General features: G+C 33.5%; 1 protein-coding gene across 1 annotated transcript in view; it reads left to right on the plus strand.

Annotated features, from left to right (window-relative positions):
* The window catches only part of LOC133329153 (serine-rich adhesin for platelets), a 185425-nt gene that overhangs the window by 61053 nt on the left and 100978 nt on the right, over positions 1-23394 (plus strand). The window contains exon 6 of the mRNA XM_061537646.1: positions 3583-3619. Coding sequence (XP_061393630.1) covers positions 3583-3619 — 37 coding nt within the window. The remainder of the gene's footprint in view (positions 1-3582; positions 3620-23394) is intronic.

The following is a 23394-nucleotide window of genomic DNA, read 5'->3' on the forward strand; positions in this document are numbered from 1 at the left end:
CTGGGCTGAATGAAAGTTTTTCTATAGAAACCCCTATTCAGCTATAGAAAACTTTATTCAGCCAGGCTGAATGAAAGTTTTCCTATCGGAAACTATATTCAGCCAGGCTGAATGGAAGTTTTCCCGTCGGAAACTCTATTCAGCCACTCTGAGTCAAAGTTTTCCTATAGGAAAACAATATTTAGTTTCTTAACGAATTAAAATTTCACTGAAGAAAATTATATTTAGTTAAGCGGAATAGGGAACTCTATTCACCTAAGCTGAATATAAGTTTTTTCCATGATACTATATTCAGCTATAATATTCAAGCCAAAAAATATATTTCTATCTCTAAAATAATTTCTAAGATTTCGAGGAAGCTGTTCTGACCATAGAAGATCTCTTGAAGTTAAGTTGTTCAAGTAAGGTCTCTAGATGATTCTCGGACTTTTAAAGGTCTCTAAAAATTGTTCTGAATATAAAATACCTCTTTGGGCTGTAGAAGTTCTCTTCTGGCTACACAGAGTCTTCTGATCATAGAAGGCCTGTAGAAAGTCCTCTGTCTGAAGAAGCCCTCAGACTATACAGGGTTATTAGATTTTTTAGCTTTAGAAGGCCCCTAGAAAGTTTATCGAATTTTGAAGACTTCTTCTGGTGAGAAAATCTCTAGAAAGTAGTCTGGTCATAAAAGGTCTTTAGAATCTATTCTGTTTACAGTGGGTCTCTAGACTATAGAAGACCTATTATGGTTTTTTATTGCCTCTAGAATTTCTTTTGCCTATAGAAGGCCTCTGACTACAGAAATTCTGTCGAAGAAATTCTGGCTTTGGGAGACCTCTAGAAAGTCTTCTGACTATAGAAGAGCTCCCAAAGTTGCTTTGGCTATAGACGACCTCTAGAAAGTTACCTGGTCACAGAAGTTCTGTAGAAGTAGATGTACTTCTACAAAACTTCTCCAACTACAGAATATTTCTAAAGATATCTGGCTATCAGGTATCTGGCAATTTAAAACCTTACTCGGATCTAGAATGTGTTCTGGCTTTAGTAGTCCTTTATAAGATCATCTGCCTATAGATTGCCTCGATAAGGTCCTCTGGTTAGAGAAATTTTTTCTTGAAAATTTTTCTAGTTGTCGAAAACCTGTAAAAGACCTCTGGAAAGCCTTCTGACAATAGAGAGTCATAGGAATATCTACAAAAGGTTCTATGACTGTAGGAAGTCTGTCGAAGGTATTCTGGTTATTGAAAAACCCTAGAAGGCCTCTATGCGCTATAGTAGGCCTCAATATGGCCATCATTGGAAGCCCCCTAAAAGATAATCTGACTATCAAAAGTCTCTAGAATCTCTTTAAAATGTGCTCTGGCCATAGAAGACCATCTATAGGTTTATAACACCCTCTAGCTATTAAAGACCTCTTTAAGTTCCTCAGATTATTAATGATTATAGAAGACCGCCATAGAAGGTCATATGACTATTTCAGAAGGTCTTCTGTCCCTAGAAATACCCTTGAAGGTCTACTTGGTATGGAAGATCTTTTGGCCACAGAACACCTCCAGAAGCTCCTCTGACTTTAAAATACCTTATTAGGTCGTCTATTCACATTAATCCTTTAGAGATCCTGGCTATAGAAGATCTTTTGAAGGTCGTCCGCTTATAAAAAAATCTCTCAGAATATCTTCTAGGTAGGGAAGGACTCTAACGATTCTTCTGGCCATTGGAGACTATGTCAAGGTATTCTGAATTCATGTGCATTCTTGGAAATCCTCCTGCTATAGAGAGCATCTAGAATGCCTTCTAGATATAGAAGATCTCCAGAAAGTCTTCTGGCTATAGGAGGCCTCTATAAAGTCGTCTGGCCATAAAAAGGACTCTCAATGGTTATCTGGCTTTAAAAACCCCCTGAAGAAGGTAAGAGGAAGTTTTCTACGTGTAGAAGGTCTTGGTGAAGGTCTTCTGGTAATAAAAGGACTTTAGGAGGTCCAGCAGCTATAAAAGCCCTCTATAAGGCCCCTGATTTCCTATGACTATAGTAAACAGCCAGAAACGCCTCTGATCATAGAAGGTCATCTGGCTTTAGTAGGCGCCTAGAAGAACATCTGCCTATGGAAGCACTATAGAAGATTTTCTAATTATCGAAAAAAAAAAATAAATTAGAAGGTTTCGATCTTTAGAAGTGGCTTTTATGACGTACTGAGTATAGAGGGTCTGCCTTCATACAATAGAAGGCCTCTAGAAAGACTTCTGGCCATAGAAGGACTTCAGAAAAAAGAAAGTGTCGTGAAGGTCTACAGATTATTGTAGATAGATAGATATTGTAGATAGTATAGAGGGTCTAACTTCTTACAATATAAGACCTCTAGAAGGTCTTCTGACCATAGAAGTACTTCTGGCAAAAGAACGCCTCTTGAAGGTCTACAAATTATTGAAGACATCTTGAAAGTCTCCCAGCTAAAGAAAGCCTCAATTAGGTCTTGGGAAGGATATTAAAAGGTTTCCTCAAAATAAAATCTCTTTAGAATGTAATCTGGCTATAGAAGGCCTCTATAAGTCATCAGGTCATAGGATGGCCTTATATAGGTCTAAACCATTTTCTGACTATAAAAAGACTTTAGATGATCAGCCAAAGTGCCTCTGACCATGGAAGGTTTTCCGACTATAGAAAGTGTCTGGAACGACTTATATCTACAGAAGCACGTTAGACTATCTACTGATTATAAAAAATAAATAAAAGTCCTCTAGATGGTATTCTGGCCATAGAAATCCTATAGAGGGTCTTCTGACTATAGGATACCTCTAAAAGCACGTTAGAAAATCTTCTGGCTATATAACCCCTTTAGAATTCCATTAGGCAATGAATGACTCCAATAGACTAATATAGCTATTATAGGACTTTATATGTCATGTAGGAGGTCGCCCTGGCATATATTCCACTAAAAAATCCTTTTGAGTGCCTTCCCGCTGTATAAGCCATTTATAATGTCTTCGAAGTAAGGAATACCTCTAGAGGATCCTCAGGGTATGGAAGAACTCTTTTTGGTATTTGAGATCTATAGAAGATAGTCTGATTTTATATGCCATATCGAAATTCCTCCAGCTGTAGAAGGCCTATAGAACCTCTTCAGGTTACAGAACACCTCTAAAAGTTTAACTGGCTATAAAAGGACCTTCCGACGTATATCCCTCTAAAAGACCTTTTGAAGATCTTCCGGCTATATGAGCCCTTTAGAATGTCTTCGATGTAAGAATAGCTCTAGAAGATCCTCAAGCTATAGAAGAACTCTTTTAGGTACTTGAAACCTTTTGAAGGTATTTTGATTTTATATACCATCTCGAAGGTCCTCCAGCTGTAGAAGACCTCTAGAAGCTCTTCTTGTTATAGAACACCTCTGAAAGTTCATATGACTATAGAAGACCTTCAGATGATCACCTGGCAATCGAAGACTTCTGAAATGTGCCTATATCTCCTGTAAATCATTTATTTGTTTTTCTGATAGCCATATTTGAATCTACCCCTCCTCTCTTTGTTTACATCCCCTCTCTCTCTTTATAATTAATTCACATAATTAATAATTGTTTTTCTTCTTCCTCTCTCTCTCTTTACAGCGTGTGGCGGCGCATCAACAGCAGTTGGCAGTACAAAGTAAGTTGTTGTTTTATTTATTTTTTTTCGAATTTTTATTTGTTTTGTTATCTATCGTCGTCCGGCGTACCTTCTCAAGTATGTAGCTATTTATTTGTTTATTTGTATTTTATAAGCAAAAAAAAGCAAGTACCAAAAACCAAAAACAAAAAAAAACAATAATGTTAACACAACAATCGATAATTATTGTTGTTATTTGTATTATTTTTATTTATTGTCATATTTATATTTGTTTATTTCAACTAGCAGCAATTCAAAATAAAATAAAAAAATAAAACCTTGACTTTGAATAATAAATTTTTGCAAAGAAGTACCCCCACTTGAGTTTCAAAATCAAATGGGTGGTAAAATGAATTGGGTGGATAAGATTGGGTAATAAATAATTGAAATTATAGACAAAATCTGGGATTCCTTGAAACATAAAAAAGAGTTAACTAAAAAAAAATAAAATTAAACAAAAAAAATTATAATAAAAAAATTAAAATTGAAAAATAAATTGAAATAATTTTTAATTTTTATTTTTTTATTATACCAATATTTTTCTCTTACATTGTCAGTGTACCTAAAATTGGTATATCGATGGTAAAAAGTTTTTTAAGGTATTCCGATTATAGAATAACGCTTCTGCCTGCCGAAGACCTCTAGAAAGTCCTCTAACTATTTAAAAAAAGGGCTCTAAAAGGTGTCCTGTCCTAGAGCAACTTTTCTCGCTGTAGATCTAAAAGACCAGTAGAAGGATCTCAGACTAATGAATGATTCTGAGGTCCTCTGAATATAGGAAGCATCTAGAATGTATTCGGACTTTAGAATACATTTAGAAGGTCTTATAGTTATAGAAGATCTCTAGAAGGTCTTTTTGCTTATAGATAGTCTTTTTTTACGGCTTATATATAGTCTTTTTTGGCGGCCCGATGGATACGCAGGTGACGAATAGTAGTGGCGGCAGCTTTGGCACAGCGGTAGCCCGATGAATACGTCAGCGGCGAGTAGTAGTGGCGGCAGCTTTGCACAGTGGCGGCCCGATGAATACGCGAACGACGAATAGGGTGGCGGCAGCTTTGGCACAGCGGCGGCCCGATGAATACGTCAGCGGTGAGTAGTAGTGGCGGCAGCTTTGTACGGTGGTGGCCCGATGAATACGTCAGCGGTGAGTAGTAGTGGCGGCAGCTTTGGCACAGCAGCGGCCCGATGAGTACGTCAGTCGCCGTCAACGCAGCTCGAAGAATAGGGAGTATTTCTACAACCCTCACTTGACCCTGCGTTCAGTCGCCGTCAACGCAGCCCGAAGAATAGGGAGTATTGCTACAACCCTCACTTGACCCTGCGTTCAGTCGTCGTCAACGCAGCCCGAAGAATAGGGAGTATTGCTACAACCCTCACTTGACCCTGCGTTCAGTCGTCGTCAACGCAGCTCGAAGAATAGGGAGTATTTCTACAACCCTCACTTGACCCTGCGTTCAGTCGCCGTCAACGCAGCCCGAAGAATAGGGAGTATTGCTACAACCCTCACTTGACCCTGCGTTCAGTCGCCGTCAACGCAGCCCGAAGAATAGGGAGTATTGCTACAACCCTCACTTGACCCTGCGTTCAGTCCAGTCCAGTCACCACAAATAGTCAAGGCTTATTGTTTGGCTTACTAAGACTCAATTCAACCAAGGTTGCGCGCCTTTTCTTCCTCCCAATCACACTTGACTCACCAGCCATCAACAGAAGACTGATCCCGATTGTGTGAAATGCGTCTCCTTTTATACCTTTTTGGCTGGTCATCTATTGTTGTTTTCTCATGACAGCAGCTGATCCCAATCTGACAGTTTTGCGTAGTTCCGCCATTTGCCACCAGGGGTTCCAACGTGGTATTTTAATGATAGCTATCTTCACTAGGGGACCGGTGTAACCGTTAAATTAATTCTTCAAACAAAAATATTTCCTTGTTGATTTTATATAAAAAGTAAATAAAAATTATATTGAAGATAACAATGTACCCCAAAAACGAAGAGCATGACTTTTGGGCGTTACAAGCTGTAGAAGGCCTCTAGAAAGTCCTTTGGCTCTAAAATACCTTTGGAAGGTCATCTAGCCCTCTAGAAGATATTTTGGCTATAGCAGCTCTTCATGATCTGTAAAAAAGTAATTCTATAACATTCTCTAAATATTGAAAGGTTATTAAAAGGTTTCCTATCTATAAAATGCCTTCAGAAGGTCATCTGACAATAGAATACCTCTATAAGTCATCTGGTCATAGGATGACTTTATAGAGGCCTAAAAAATTCTCTGACTTGAAAATCCTTCTCTGACTTTAGAAGATTACCGAAAGCGCCTTTGGCCCTAGAAGATCTTCCGCCTATTGACGGGCGTCTGGAAGGTCCTCTGTCTACATAAGCACTCTAGACGGTCTTCTGATTAAACAAAAAACCTTAAAAAGACCATCGACGTCTTTTAGAAGATCTCATGAATTTCATATAGATTTTTTCTAAACAAGGAAGAAGTTTTCTACTGTCTATAAATGCCCAACAGCTTCTCAGGACCTCTAACAAAAAGACATCAAAAACATACTCTAAATATTGAAGACCACCAAAAAGTGGCTCTGAGCCACTGTTCTGTTTTAGGAAACCTTAATACCCTAAAGTACCCTTAAAGATCCACTGGTGAAGATTTTATTGCTAGAGAAGTGTTATAGAAGGTTTTTCCGGATACTAGTTATTGAGTACTTCTGGCTATAGAAGGCCTTTGGAAGGTTATCTAGCCATAGATGATCTCTAGAAGATAATATGGCTATATTCGACGTCTATAAGCTGCTCTAAACTACAAAAATCTATTTTTTTGTGACTACATAAAGTCTCTGGAAGATCATCTGGCCATAGAATTTCTTCTGGGTATATACGGAATCTAGAAAGGTCCTCTGGCCATAAAAGACCTTTGGAATGTTCTCTAGCCGTAAAAGGCCTCTAGAAAATATTATGTGTATAGTAGACGTCTATAAGATGAAGACCACAAAAAGCGTCTCTGGCCATAGAAGGTCTGCTCGTTATAGAAATTGTTCTATCTATTTTTGGTTATAGAATATCTCTAGAAGGTCTACTACTATCTATACAAACTTCTGGTCATAGGAAGAGATTATATGACTATAAAAAGACTCACTATGTAATCGGAGCACAACTTATAAAAGGTCTTTAGAAGGTCCTCTAGACCTCTGGAAGTAATTCTAAGTACAGAAGACCTCTAAAATGTTTTCTGACTATAGAAAAATCTAATCTATAGAAAGTCTTAGGAATTTTCTGGCTATAAGAGGCTTCTACAAAGACATCTGGTCATAGGAAGGCCTCTAAACAGTTCTCTGATCTATAAAAGTCAGGTCATAGGAAGACCTCTAAGAGATTATCTGACTATAAAAAGCCTCTACTAGGTAATCGGACCACAACGTATAAAATACCTTTAGAAAGTCCTCTAGACCTCTGGAAGCGATTCTAAGTACAGAAGAGCTCTAAAATTTTTTCTGACTATAGAAAAATCTATAGAAGGTCTTTTCTGGTTATATGAGGCTTCTATAATGACATCTGGTCATAGAAAGGTCTCTAAACAATTCTCTGACCTATAGAAAGTCATTCGACCATTTGAAATTGTCAAAATTCATCTAGGTCTTCAAGTCTCTAGATTATACTTTGGCTATTGGGGAGTTTTTTGAAGGTATTCTGACAATCTGAGAGGTCCTCCAGGTGGTAGAAGGGCTCTGGAAGGTCTTGTGGTATAGATAGCCTTCGAGTGATATGTCGAGCTCTTCCCAACACGTAAGCTCTGTAGAATGTACTCTAACTTTATATGCCATCTAACAGGGTCTTCTGGCAATAACTTTCAATAGTACCCTTGTCATAAACGCTTCCCTAAAAGATCCTCTGTCTGTCGAAAGCCTCTAGAAAGGTCTTCCGGCTATGTAAGCTCGTTCATAATGCTTTCTGACCTAAGGAAGGGCTTTAGAAGATCCTTTGGCTATTGAAGGGCTTCTGAAGGTATTCTGACTTAATATTCCACCTAAAACGGACCTCCATCCATAGAAGGACTCTAGAAGGTCATCTGGTTTAAAAATGTCTTAAAAAGGTTTTCTTTTTTGTCAAGACATCTAGATCTCCCGCTTGGCGTATTTTCACATCATAAATTTCCTTACATTGTAATTTTAAACAATAACAAATTCTTATTTATTTTTTATATCTTCTCACAAACTAACAAAAATAAATTTTTAACCACAAAAAAAAAATCAGATTTTCAAAAGCGAACCAACCAGTCGACCACAATTGTGGGGCCACAAAATAACAGCTGTCAATCAGCACCAGCAAGCAACTAGAATAGTCTCCTCTATTTTTATTGAAAATTTGTGTAATAGGATGTCACAATAGATGGCTGTAAAAGGACTTTGGAAGGACCTCTATCATTTTTTTATTTTTTATTTATTTAATTATTATTATTTATTATTATATTTTTTTTAAATTATTTTTTTTAATTAATTTTTTGTGGACCCTCTAATGTACAATTCTCAATACATATATAACTTCCATTTACAGTCATCTTTTTTTTTTTTTTGTAAAAAATTCATTTTTGTATTTTTTTTTTATTTTTCATTTCAACATGTTCTTATATTTTTATTTATTTGCCTTTTCTTCTTCTTTTAATTTTTATTTTTGCCATCCAAAAAAATTCTGCCCATTTGGCAAACAAACCACCATAACCCCAGCCATAAATTTATGCATTTTTTTTTTTTTTTTTTTTGTTTAAAAATTTTGGTGTTCTTCTTCTTCTCCTCTTTACATATTGTCGGTGCCTAGTTGCTGGTACGCCGGCTGACTGGCTGGTGGTCGTTCCAAGTTAGGAACAAGGCAACAAATATTAATACGCAATAAGTTTCCTCCTGCTGCAAATGCATTTTTCAAATTATCGTCCACCAAAAAAAAAAGTACAGAAACCAAACCAAAAAAATTGCAACTGGTGGTGGTGACGGAAGAATCGGTTGTATTTGTTGTTGTTGCCGGTGGTTGTTTCGTGATAAAATCGAAATTCAAGGGATAATGATTGCATATTTAAAAGTAAAAAAAAAATATTCTGAATAATTATTCCAGAGGAAACTCCATGATGCACTGTTCGAAATCGTCTTGAAGGTCTTCTATGGGCAATACAGAATTTTTTTGGCCTTCTTAAGCCACTAGAACTTCTAGAAACTATAGAAGACCTCTGGATCTCCTAGAGGTTATAGAAAACCACAATATCTTCTGCAGCCTGTAAAAGACTAACCCGTCGTCTGGGGACTATAGAAATCCACTAGGTCTTCTAGGGTCTGCAGAAACCTACACGGTCTTCTGGAGAGTATAGAAAACCTCTAAATCTTCTAGAGACACACGATCGTCCTGTAGAGACACTAAGGGGCTTCCAGATCTTCCAGAGACTACATATGACCTGTAGGTCTGGCAGAAACTTTAAAAGATCTCCAGGTATTCTGAAGACTATACAGGCCCTCGATGGCTTGTAGAGAAGGCCTCTACGTCTTCTAGAGAATATCTAGGTCTTCCAAGGATCGAATACCTCTTGATTTGCTATAAACTATAAAATACCTCTAGGACTTCTGAAGGCTATAAACGACCACTAGATATCCTACACATTGTAGGAGACCTATATGTATTCTTGAGACTATAGAGTAACTCTAGGCAATGTAGAGAGACTATAGCAGACTTATATGTCTTTTTGAGACTATAGAGGACCTCTGGACCATCTAGAGACTATAAAAGTCTTCGAGGCTTTCTTGACACTATAGAATACCTCTAGACCTTTTAGAGGCTTATAGGTATTCTAGAGGCTGCGGAAAACTAAAAAAAAATCTCTTGATTTTCTGGAGACTATAAATGACTTATAAGTCTCCTATAGACTATAGAAGAATTCTAGGCCTTCTAGAGACTATAGAAGTCCTCTGGACCTTCTAGGGACTAGAGAATACCTCTCAATCTTCTAGAGACTAAATAATACCTCTCAATCATAGAGAAGACCTCGTTGTTTTTTAAAAGTTATAAAATATTCCTAGGTCATCTAGAGACTCTGAAAGTCCTCCAGAACTTCTGTAGCCTATAGTAGTCCCCTATGTATGCTAGTAGATTTAAACTACTTCTAATCTTCCTAATGGCTGTAGAATATCTCAATGACCTTCTTGAGTTTATAGAAGACTTCGAGGGCTTCATTCGACAACATCTACTTCTTTTAGAGGCTATAAAAACCTCTAAATATCCGGAAAGTCCTGATCACCGTAGTCTCATCTATTACTCACGAAATTTCCACTTGTTCTCTTTTATCCAGAGAACACCAACAGGTCCGGAAAGACCTGATCACCGTAGTCTCATCTATTACTCACGAAATTTCCACTTGTTCTCTTTTATCCATAGAACACCAACAGGTCTTCTATTTTCCTTAGAAGTCCCACAGGTTCTCTTTTGTCCATAAAAGCACCACAGGTCTTCTATTGTCGATAGAAGTCTCACAGGTTATCTATTGTCCATAGAATACATGGAGATTGTCCATAAAAAACCTGAAGGTTCTCTATTGTCCATAGTATATCATGAGGTCCTCCATTGTATATAGAAATTATCTGAGGGTCGACTATTGTCCATAGAAAACCTGAAGATCCTCTATTATCCATGTAAGACCTAAGATCCTCTATTATCCATAGAAGATCTGAAGATCCTTTATTGTCTATAGAAGACCTGAAGATCTTCTAGTGTCCATAGAAAACCTGAACGTCCTCTATTGTCCAGAGAAGCCATAAATTTCCACTATTGTCCAAAGAAAACCTGGATGTTCTCCATTGCCCATAGAAGATCAGGAGGTCATCTATTGTTAATAGAAGACCTGAAGGTCCTCTATTATCCATGGAGGACTTGAAGGTTCTCTATTGTCCATGGAAGACTTGAAGGTTCTCTATTGTCCATGGAAGACTTGAAGGTTCTCTATTGTCCATAGAAGACCTAAAGGTCCTTTATTATCAATGGAAGACCTGAAGGTACTGTATTGTCCATAAAAGACCAGGATGTCCTCATTTGTCCACAGAAGACCTGAAGGTCCTGTATTATTCTAGGAAGACCTGAAGGTCCTCTATTATCCATAGAATACGTAAAGGTCTCATATTTTCTATAGAAGACCTTCTGATCTTATATTTGCTGCAGAAGATCCACAGATCATCTATTGTCTATGGAAGGCCCACAAGTATTCTATTGCTCATGGAAGACCCACACGTCATCCAAAGGTCGTATATTGGTCATATATTTGTTCCAGAAGACCTGCAGGAAGCCCCACAGGTATTTTAAGGCACCAACAGATATTTTACTGTCCTAGAAGATCCACAGGCCATTGAAAAACTAAAGGACGTCAAATGCCCATAAAATAACCTCAGGACTTCTATTATTCATTAAATGCCCTCAGATATTCTATTCTCCACAGAACAACAGAAACAGGTATTCTATTTTTCAATAAAAGTCCCGCAGGCCTTATATATTTATTAAAAGTATTCTATATTATAGAAGTCTCACAGGTTCTCTATTTTATATAGAAAACCCTGAGGTCTTCATTTTTCTACCCCTCTTTGGGCCTATATTTTCTATATTTTCCCTCGATTTTAAACCTCCCATTTGCATATTTCCCTCACAACATTCACAACTCCCCATTTGCTACAATTTCTCACTGTGTGCCTTAACCACACTCTCTCTCTCTCTCTCTTCCCGTTACATTAACTCTCCATCTTCTGTCCTACTGACTTGCAAATTTCTCCCCCTTTCATTCGGTGAGCACTGTGTTTGTAGTAACAGCACACACACACAACACCACTAATGACTGTCAGCCTGTGGAGTTGTGTATTGTTGTTGTTGGTGATGGTGATACAACACCACCAACACCATGCTAACCTTGTACTGACCTTGAAATACAAATGGAAACAAATATATTGCGCATCGATTAATAATACTACCGACGAACAGAGGCAACAGCAACATAAACAACAGAAAATAACATGCATACTCCTTGTCGCCCTCTCACACCTCACCTCGTTTCACAACAAATGCAACAAAACAAACATTGTGCATGCTCGCCAAACAATGACAGGCATGCTTGCTAGCAGTAGCAACATCAACAACAATGCAATGCATTCTCTTTGAAGTGGGAATGAATATTTGGGGTGTGTTGGTCTTGTTTGTTGCTGCTGCTGACTAACTCTCTCGGTTTGTGTTCTTTAGGTGAGGAGAGGAGATTAATGGTGGTATGAAAGGAAGAACAAAAACAGGCGTGCAGGCAATTCGTTCGTTCATTGAGTGTTGGTGATTTTCGTTCGTTGAGTGTTGGTGCTGTTCGTTCGTCATCGTCGTCGTCGTGTTAGTTGCTGGCTTTTGTTCGTTCTTTTATGATAATGTTGTTGATGTTATTGTTGCTCTTGTTGTAATATTATTGTTATGTTTGTGTGTGCTGTTGTTCTTTATTGTATAAACGAACAACAGAGTCGTGTTTTTGCAAATGTTTTCATGTTTTTTCTTTTGCGCTGTTATGTGTTTGGTTATTTATTTATTTTTTGCAAACATTTCTTATTTTTTTCTTCTACTCTACTTCGTTGTTACTTACTCCCTTACATTTGTTGGGATTTTTTGTCATTTATTTTGTAAGGGGGTATGTGTTTGGCTTCGCCTTACTTTTTTGGGGTTTTTTGCAGACAACTTGGTTTTTGTTGTCTTACATTGTAGTCGCAGAGTAACATGGCCTGCAGAGAAAAAATACTTTCTGATGAATGTGTAGGGCTTGTGTGGCTGGCTGGGCGGTAGCCGTTCTTTTTTATTATTTTGATTTTTTTGTAATATTTTTTAGTCGCAATTTTTTTCTTCTGTCTGGCTAATTTACATATTTCGTGGATTTTTTTTTTTTTTTTTTTTTTTTTTTTTTGAGTAGAAACTCCTACATCAATCTGTTGTAAAAGTAGGAGGAAATTGCGCTGCAAATATTTTCTCTGGAATCGAAAAAATATTCTAAAGCGAATTTAAATTTTTCAAATTGTCTTTTAAGGAATCTAAAAATATTTTACACCAATTTTTTATAGTTTCATAATGTTTTAATACTCAAGAGAATATTTTTTTAGAATTATTATATTATTTAAAATATAAAAAAAAAAATAATTAAAAATATAAATCATAAAATAAATAAAATATAAAAATTAAAAATACTTCTGAGTATTTTTTGGATTTTTAAAACATATTAAAACAAGCTTCAGAATTTTTGAATAAAAATAAGAATCATTTTAAAAATATTAAAACAACTAAAAAATAGGTTTAGTTTTTTTTAAAGAATATTCAAAAATATATTAATAAAATATTTGAAACAATAAATTTTAAAAATAAAATCAGTAAGGAAAGTAGCAAAGTCGGACGGGGCCGACTATATGATACCCTTCACTACTTTGGTGGCATATTCAATAGATGAATCCTAATAGATGTCGCATTTTTGAGGACCATTAATATGAAAATGGATCCATAAACATGTCATTCTGCAACCTATACTTCTTCTTACAATCGGACAAAATTATGTAAATCAATTCAAAGCAAATTTTTTTATCAAAAATATTTTTGTTAATAAAAATGTCTTTAAGGAATCCACGTCTAAGGTTCTTTTAATATTTCCAATAAATATTGCTTAAAAATACAGGCTCTTCAACACTGGCTCTTAATATTTTCAGTTTTTTTGTTTAAATCCAGATTCTTTAAATATTTCCCTAATAATATTGTTTAAAAATCAATTTCTGGATAGTTTTTGATATTTCAAAAAAAAACTATTTAAAAATCGCACACCTAGGGCAATATTTGCTTTTTTATTTAGTTTCCTATGAGATTTCCCATGAAATTCCAATTGGAAATGCCCTTTGTAAACAATTGGGAGATTAGGCAAAGTGTTTACAATGTTAACTCTCTCTCCCTCTCTCTCTCTCTCTCACTGAAAGGGAAAGTAAATACTTTCCCTTTCAACGATGAGTAGTAGTCGTGTGATGAAGAGAGGCAAACGGCAGAGAGGAATTTCACGACTAGACATCATTGTATGGGAGATGATGTCGTACGAATGATACACACATCGTCTTCGCCAGAGTATGGGTAGTAAACAAAATGTGATTCAAAAGGGGTGGATTACTCGGTCTCCCTCTCTTGGTTGGTGATGGCTGAGCAGAGAGGACATGCTCGGAAGAAACAAAACTAGGCAGAGTGTGCGTTTTATTTACATATGCCAATAGACAATAGCAGTGAACACAATGATGATGATGATGACGGTGACGAACAAGGACGTTGACGTCGCTGCCAACGTCATCAACTGTGTGCGAGGCTTTTGTTGAGTAAATACTACGTTCACATGGGCACGTACTCCACCAAAAATGTTCCTATGAATGAATGAATGGAAGAAGAAAGGAAAACACATAAAAAAGAAAACATTGAAAAGTCAGCTAATGATGGAGGTTCCTTGACTAGAAAAATGCCGGTAATTGAAATGTTATTTGGCAAGAGGTAAATTATTTATTTAGGATCCATTAAATATGCAGGGAATTGTAATGAGAGGTGTCTTGGGGTTTTTTGCAAGCCCTTTGAGGTTCGGAAGTTAAATTTTTTAACCTAAAAAAATTGCGTATGGTCTACGTGACAGAGGTCTGTGTGGAAACATTGCATGTTATGGCTTCGCGTCTGTTCTGTTGTCACCAAAATTTTGGGTGAGTGAGGTTAGGGGGTCTGTGTTTCCTTGGAAGAATACGGAGATTGGGGTCAATAGTAATGATGTTGTTTGCATGCGTATGCGTAGTAAGGATTTTGTAATCCTTGTTGGTAAATAAATAATTTATTAGTTTCACAAAGGTTTCTATTTTGAGTTGGAAATTTATAGAAGTTTCTTTGCATGTGAAGGAATTCACCAAGACTTCGATTTTTTAAAGAATATTTTTTCAAAAATATTTCCAGAAATTTAGGCGTGGATTTTTGTAAAGAATATGTTTTCAAAAATATTTCAAGAAATTTAGGCGTGGATTTTTAAAGAATATTTTTTTGAAAATATTTCAAGAAATTTAGGCGTGGATTTTTTAAAGAATATTTTTTCAAAAATATTTCAAGAAATTTTGGCGTGGATTTTTTAAAGAATATTTTTTCAAAAATATTTCAAGAAATTTAGGCGTGGATTTTTTAAAGAATATTTTTTGAAAATATTCAAAGAAATTTAGGCGTGGATTTTTTAAAGAATATTTTTTGAAAATTTTTAAAGAAATTTAGGCGTGGATTTTTTAAAGAATATTTTTTTTCAAAACTATTTCAAGAAATTTAGGCGTGGATTTTTTAAAGAATATTTTTTTTCAAAAATATTTCAAGAAATTTAGGCGTGGATTTTTTAAAGAAGATTTTTTCAAAAATATTTCAAGAAATTTAGGCGTGAATTTTTTTAAGAATATTTAAAGAAATTTAGTCGTGGATTTTTTAAAGAATATTTAAAGAAATTTAGTCGTGGATTTTAAAAGAATATTTAAAGCAATTTTGTCGTGGATTTTTTACAGAAGATTTTTTCAAAAATATTTCAAGAAATTTAGGCGTGAATTTTTTTAAGAATATTTAAAGAAATTTAGTCGTGGATTTTTTAAAGAATATTTAAAGAAATTTAGTCGTGGATTTTAAAAGAATATTTAAAGCAATTTTGTCGTGGATTTTTTACAGGGCTTGGATTTTTTTAAAGAAAAAAGGAGTCGAAAATAAAAAATAGTGAATGTTAAGAGGCACCCCTTTTGGGGGTTGCCCTTAAAAAGTAAACTAATATTGATTATTTTTGTTATAACATTTGCTACCGAATGAGAACTCGAAACACCAAATTAAAATTCGGTTGTAAACATTCCCAAAATACTCGAAAAATATTTAGTAAAAAAATTAGATAAAAAAAATATTTTTTAAGAATTAATTCTTTGTAGAAAAAAATCGAAAAAATAACAGATCTCACTGCAATTTTTTATCAATACTATTTCCATCCCTGCGAATCCCTGCAAAACATTGTTTTTGAAATACCTATTTTTTCATTTTCGATGTTTTTTATTCGCTATTTTCTCATTAGACTACGCAATAAAAAATGTTGTTATTTTTTATCAGCAGAAGGTGGTTTGAAAACCATCTAAAAAACAATAAAAAATAAACAAAACACCTTCCACAAAAAAAGAACTATTTGAAAATCGGCACGATTCTCATATTATGGAGAAAAAATAAAATACCACAAATTATTTTGTTGTTGTTGTAAAATAAATGTTTCTTAATTTATTTATTTATTTATTTTTTTTTTTTGAATAATGTTGACGTGATATTTTTGTCTAAATTTAAATCAATTTTTTGTGTGTTTTTTAAATCTTAATGATAAATAGATTTTTTTTGTATTATTTTAATTTGTTTCTATTTTTTTGGGGTCAAAATTTTCAATCTCACTCGAACAGTCCTATTAAATATTTTATGGAATGTCCCATATAATCATTATTGTTTTTAAAACACCAATACTAACCCATGCCATATGCCGGTCTCTCAATCACGAGCATTTGCATGCTTATTTTTATTTTTTTTCTGTTTTTAATGGCTCTTAATTTAACAGATTATATTAAGAGAATGTGAGCGATAGATACACATGACAATCATGTGAGTAAATAACCGTTACGACAATGATAGCACACACTAAAAAAATTATTATTTCCCAGATTTATATTTTTTTTGTTCATATTTATATTTGAACTTTTATTTTAGAAATCCACTCCATTTCGTATATTTGCTCGAAAAGAAAATTCCCTTCATTCTGTATTTTCATACATTTCCCATAGTCTTCTGTTTTAGATTACGTTAAAAAAAAACACAAAATTTGCCACACTGTTGTTATTTTACAAATATCTCAAATAATTCTTCAACAATAAATCACACCTCACTCTCTGTTATACTAATTTCCTAATAAATTAAACGCTAACTTACCCACACTTCATCTAGTCGACTCTCTTTATTTCCCTTTATCACAAAAAACCGCTACGTTAGCCACACTGTTGTTATCCATTTACCCAGATGTCTTTGTTCTGTTATCAACGAGCCCCAACTGTTAGTTACAGCAGCCTGTGTTATTGTGTGAGAGAGAGAGAGTGTAACAGACTTAACCATCCATGTGGGGAGCAGTGTTGCCGAAAGTGGGCATTTATGCCCAAAAGTGGGCATAAATAATGTAAAATTTAGGACTTGGGCGGATTTTGGGCATTTTTTTCGTTTCCGGCACATTTACATTTTATTATATTTGTTTACCGTACACAAATATGTTATTTTATTGTCACAAGAGTTTATAAAACAGCGAAATATTTCTACCGATGTATTTCGACTAGCTGATTTGATTTAGACATGTTTTTCCGCCCGTCTGTCCATTATAATTTGTATTTATAGATTAATCGTCATTTGTATGTGGATTCGGTTCTACCCAAAGGCGATTCCTATATATTCAAATGAACCTATTACTTTATTTTTGTCTGTAATTAATAATCATCATAATCAGCTAAGGAAAAATCATGGATGTTTTGATGAATATTATTTAATATTTGGCCGGTTGTTTCAGGAATTATTGTCCAACTTTTTTCCCACTTTCAAATATCGCGCCAAAAGTTACAAAATATTTAATGTTTCGGTTGAAACCTGTTGTTTTCTGTAGTGATCTGATAATATTTATGGGATAAAATAGACCAAAATCTTTATTAACGTCTGATTTTAATCGCTCTATAGACCAGATGTATGATCCGAACACCATGTCATTTATCCGGGAAGTGGATCTGGGTATCGAAGAACATGACATTATATGGTGGACATGTTTTCTCCAGAAACATATGAAATCATCTCAACTAACTTGACGTATGTGGTCGTATATACCAAAATGTTCATATGTGGACAAACTTTCACTGAAAATGTATGTCTGGTTTTATTTTATGTCATTCAGTCGGTTATGCCGACATATACATATATACGCTCAATCTACGGTTTGATATGGTCTATGAAATTACTCTCTAGTGCCAAGATGGAACATTTTGTTATTATATTGCGACCGAAAATTGCCCTAAATTTAAATCAAGTATAAGTATTAAGGCCTTTCATGTTGAGACCACACAGTATTTGTGCCCTTGAGGCCACATATTCGGATTTAACATTAAGAATCAATATTAACAATCTTTTAAATGTTGTTCCAATCTTCGAACTTGATCTAGGTTTGGTAAAAGTAGGTGGAAAATTTGTATCAGACATTCCATTTCAATTGATATTAGATGAAACAATTTTAAAAATTTCGACTTTTTGTGGGGAGGTACCAGAAGGAGTGGTTCGATGTTCTCCATCTCCGAACTTGATTTAAATTTGAAAGAAACACAACGTGTGGATGAAATCGGTTACTTCTTTCGAAAGATATCGTGCGCATCAGACAGACAAACGGCCATTTGTAAATGGACTCCAAATTGTCGATTCGGATTTCGTCTAAACGAATATTTCGATGAGGTACATTTGCCGCAACAAAGTACAAATTTTTAAAACAAAGACATTAAAAAACTGTTCAATATATAAATCAAGTTTGTTATTATTTGTAGGATGTAGAACAAAAAGGATCCTCGCTTTTAATATTTAACGTCAGTGTATACTTTTTCAATTTTTGGGCATAAATTGTTGATTTTGGGCACTTTTAGGAGAAATTTTGGGCGGAAATAAAATTTCCTAACGGCAACACTGGTGGGGAGTGAGAGACCGAGCAACATCACACTCCCCTAATAACAGTTGCTTATTCTTCTTGGCACATAGCACACACACAACAACAAACATATGATGGCATTTGATTACAGTGCTTGAATACTCCCTGCCGACTGTTGGTCGTGTTGTGTGTGTGCGCGCCTCTGTTGTGTTGATGGTTTACACTTGGCTTCTTGTTCGTCTCCTTCTTCTCGGTATTCTTCATTATGTTTTGATATCACACAACAACAGAGTACAGCACAACGCAACACACAATACGAGTTAGATAAATCAATCACACTGTCACCTAGTCGCCTCTCTTTATTTCCCTTTATCACAAAAAACCGCTATATTAGCCACACTGTTGTTATCCATTCACCCAGATGTATTTGGTCTGTTATCAACGAGCCCCAACTGTTAGTTACAGCAGTGTGTTACTGTGTTCACGAGAGAGTAATAGATTTAACCATCCATGTGGGGAGTGAGAGACCGAACAACATCACAATCCCCTAATAACAGTTGCTTATTCTTCTTTGTACATAGCACACACACAACAACCACAAAGATATGATGCCATTTGATTACAGTGCTTGTGTACTCCCTGCCGACTGTTAACGACGGCAATTGTTGGTCGTGTTGTGCTGTGAGTGCGCGCCTCTGTTGTGTTGATGGTTTACACTTGGCTTCTTGTTCGTCTCCTTCTTCTCGGTATTCTTCATTATGTTTTGATGACACACAACAACAGAGCACAGCACAACGCAACACACAACAGCCTCTCTTTATTTCCCTTTATCACAAAAAACCGCTATATTATTTTGTTATCCATTCACCCAGATGTATTTGGTCTGTTATCAACGAGCCCCAACTGTTAGTTACAGCAGCCTGTGTTATTGTGTGCGAGAGAGAGTGTAACAGACTTAACCATCCATGTGGGGAGTGAGAGACCGAGCAACATCACACTCCCCTAATAACAGTTGCTTATTCTTCTTTGTACATAGCACACATACAACAACAACAAACATATGATGCCATTTGATTACAGTGCTTGAATACTCCCTGCCGACTGTTAACGACGGCGATTGTTGGTCGTGTTGTGTTGTGCTGTGTGTGTGCCTCTGTTGTGTTGATGTTTGCTTCTTGTTCTTCTTCTTCCTCGGTATTCTTCATTATGTTTTGATATCACACAAAAACAACAGAGCACAGCACAACACACAACTGCACACCATACGAGTACACAAAACAAAACGCATATTGTCGATACCTCTCGTCTTACTTGGGGGTCCCAATATGAATGCTAGCCTAAGCGTTCAGTTTATTTCGATAATTCGATGGAACAAGCCGTACTGGTGCGCATGAAAATAAATAAATAAATAAAAATAGAAATACAACAAGAAGACACATAACTTTACAAAAAAATAGAGTTTTTCTTGTGAATGTGGGAAATGATTCTGAAAAGAAAACATTTTCTTTTAGTAAAAAAATAAATTAAAAAAACTTATATGAAATGTGCGAAAAAATAACAAAGTGTATGTAAAGAATTGTTAGAAGAAAAAAAGTAATCATATGTTGAAGGAATAAGAAAAAGTAGAAGTATTCAAAATACTTTTCTACGGCCGCCATAAATAAATGACAGCCATTCGTTTTACTACGAACACACATGTACACAAATACCAACAACAACAAGAACAGCGGCATATTATTATGGATGGTTGTACACAATCTGTGTTAAACCGCATTTGATGTGATTGTATTGTGTGGAAAATAAATAAAAATAAATTATTATTGAAAATTATAAAAAAATAAAATTAAAAATTCTTTTCAATAATAATATTTAATTAAAAATTCTTTAAATATAAAAATATAATAAGAAATAAATTAAGTTTAAATAAAAAACCCGATTAAGATTTCGTAAAAAAAAATAGAAAAAAATAAAATAATAATTGAATGAAAATGTAAGTGTATGGTAAAAAATAAAATAAATTGGCGGCTATTAAAATTAAAATAAAAAATAAACTACTTTCAAAGTAATTACAAAAAAAAACTTAAACATTAAAAAATTGAACTTAAAAAATAAATTAAATAAAAAATAATTACAAAAAAAAAAAAAACTGAAACAATAGAGAATTAAAAAATTAATGATGAAAACATATAAAATAAATCGTTTATTAAAAATAAAACATAAATACCAAAATTAAACGGATTTGAATTTTAAAATAAATTGAAAAAAAAAAAAACAGTTATACTAAAAATAAAATTATTTTTAAATAAAAATAAACAAATATTAAAAAATATTTTAAATTTGAAATTGTAATATATTAAAACATAAAAATATATTAATAACAAATTGATTAATTGAATTTAAAAATTATTGAAAAAAATGAAGCAAGATATATATTTTTAGGAAAAATATTTTTTTTAATAAATTTAAAAAAATATATAGGTATAAATTTTTGATTTGATCGAAAAATAAAAAAAAAATAATTTATTAATATTAAAAAAATTATTTAAATCTAAATTTATTATATCTAAATTTAATTTTTAATAAAAAGATAATAAAAATAAACATCAAATATATTTTAATGAAAATATTGATCTACCTTATAAAGAAAATTAGTTAAAAAATTAAATAAAACGTGAAATATCTAAACAAAAAACAAAATATATTTTTAAATCTTAAAATAAAAAAAAATGAATTTTTAATATTAAAATCATTTTATATTTTTGTTTCATTTTTAAATAAAATCGAAGAGATAACAGTAATAATAAACCTGTTCACCAGGAATTTCTGAATAAAAATAATTAATGAAAAATAATTTATTATTTTATTATATATTATATTAATTATTAATTAAATACATGCTATTGAAATAAATTTGCATGAGCTTTTAAATAAATAACAACAACAACAAAAATATAAAATTAACAAATAAATGAATATATTCCCAAAAAAAAAAATTTCAAAAACAATTTATGAACATGCTAAACATAATCCAAAATACCTATATATAAATAAATAATTAATAAACAAAATATTTTCAAATTTCTAAAAATAAAAGAAAACATTAATAATTAATTTTAAATAAATAAATGAAATATTCCCAAAAATTTTCAAAAACAATTTATGAACATGCTAAAAATAATTCAAAATATATGTAAATAAAAAATTAATAAACAAAATATTTTCAAATTTCTAAAAATAAAAGAAAATATTAATAATAAATTTTAACTTAAAAAATATATATCCAACGTAAATAAAAATTTTTTTCATTTAATTATAAAACAATAATTTATATTTAATTATATATATATTTGTTTGCATCTCATTTAGAAACCTGAATTACAATTTCTGAATTAAACAATTTTAAAAATAATTAAAACAAAAAAAAAATAATTATAATTAAAATCAAATTTATAAACATGCTTTGTTCGTGATTATTCTGGAACATTTGAGTTGAGACCAGACAACAGACTTCATTAAAAAAAAATCTCAAACAAATCAACAAGAATTTGGTTTTCAAGTTTAAGGTTGTTATTAAACGGCTGGAACCGGTTTTGAGAAAAAAATACACAATAATATTTCAAATTCAATCGATTTTCAATTAAAACAAAATTGAACAAAAAATCACAGAAACAACAACAATTGTGCTACAATTATAAAACTCAAAAAACATATTGGATTCCCATTAATAAAAAAAGCTTTCAAACAAACCGGTAAACCAACTCCAACAAACAAACACCTCCCATCCATCCAACAAACAGGTAGCTTCAAACACAAAAGAAGAGATTTTTTCTTCTTCTTCATACAACAAAAAAATAACGTGTGCCAACAACGATTACGTAAGTTTTGTTTTTCTTCGTATTTTTCTTTTTTTCTTGTATTTTGATTTATCTTTCTATCTAGCCTCAAACACCATGTGTTTTGCCAGAATTTGTTGTTTGCTTTGTTGTCAAAATTCTGACAAAGAAGAAGGGGGAAAAAAATAACAACACATGAGAATTCTAAATTTTTCAGCATCCAAAAAAAATGTTTGTTTTCATTTTTTCGAAATCCAAAACAAACAAAAAACAACTCATTTGAATATTCAATAGGGGTTGTTGTTTTTTGTTCGTCCAGAAGTCAGTCATCAACAAAACTAATTTGAAATTTTTGTCATACCGCATTCCCCTTATTTAAAACATCAAACATACATACGTACACTCGCTCACTAATCCCCTTTCATATTTACCTCTAATGGGTACCCCCTGTTGCCTCCGCCGCTCACCTTAAACCGGCATAATCTCCATCTGCTGCTGGTCTCTCCACAGAAACTTGTTTCAGTTTCATTTTCTGTTGTCTTGTTTTTTTGTTTTCTTCTTCCTCTTCAGCTGATTTCAGGTATTGGCTCTGTTGACTGGCAAACAAATTGTATACAACTTGTCTCCCTCACATCACAGCTCCCCTTGCCGCCTCTCAATCACCCCTTTTTCGTATTTTCACAATGCGGAAAAGCCACTTGATTTGTTTTCAATTTTTTGTTTTTTTTTTCATTTCTTGCCAAAGACTGGCTGCTTGATTTTTTTGGCTAGGTGGCTGCCTGCCTAGCTGGCCAACTTGATTGTGTGGCGTGCTCGTGCTTTGTCGTTGACAACTTGTTTTCCACGTATTTTTATTTTTTGTTTTTGAAATTAATTATTTATTTATAATTTATAGTTTTTTCTCTCTGATTTTATTTTTAAAATTTTTCTAAATTAAAAAATGTTTGAAAATATTGAAAATTTTGTATAATTAGCTGGTAGAAATTTTCATTGGGACTTCACCGTTAGAAAGCAAAAAGGGTTAAGTGGCAAAATAAAAAAATGTTACAGACAAAATTCTCAATTTCTTTACTTTAATAATACCTCCCAAATATCAAATATTTTTGGGATCTTGAGCACATTTTTTTTCAAACGATTTGGATTTAGTTTTATATTTTGAATTCTCTATACCAAAAATTATCAATATTGGCCCACTTTCAG

Source organism: Musca vetustissima, unplaced genomic scaffold, assembly GCF_032173495.1.
Source record: "Musca vetustissima isolate MV318-11 ecotype Yass unplaced genomic scaffold, APGP_CSIRO_Mvet_v1 utg11440, whole genome shotgun sequence".
Classification (NCBI taxonomy): domain Eukaryota; kingdom Metazoa; phylum Arthropoda; class Insecta; order Diptera; family Muscidae; genus Musca; species Musca vetustissima.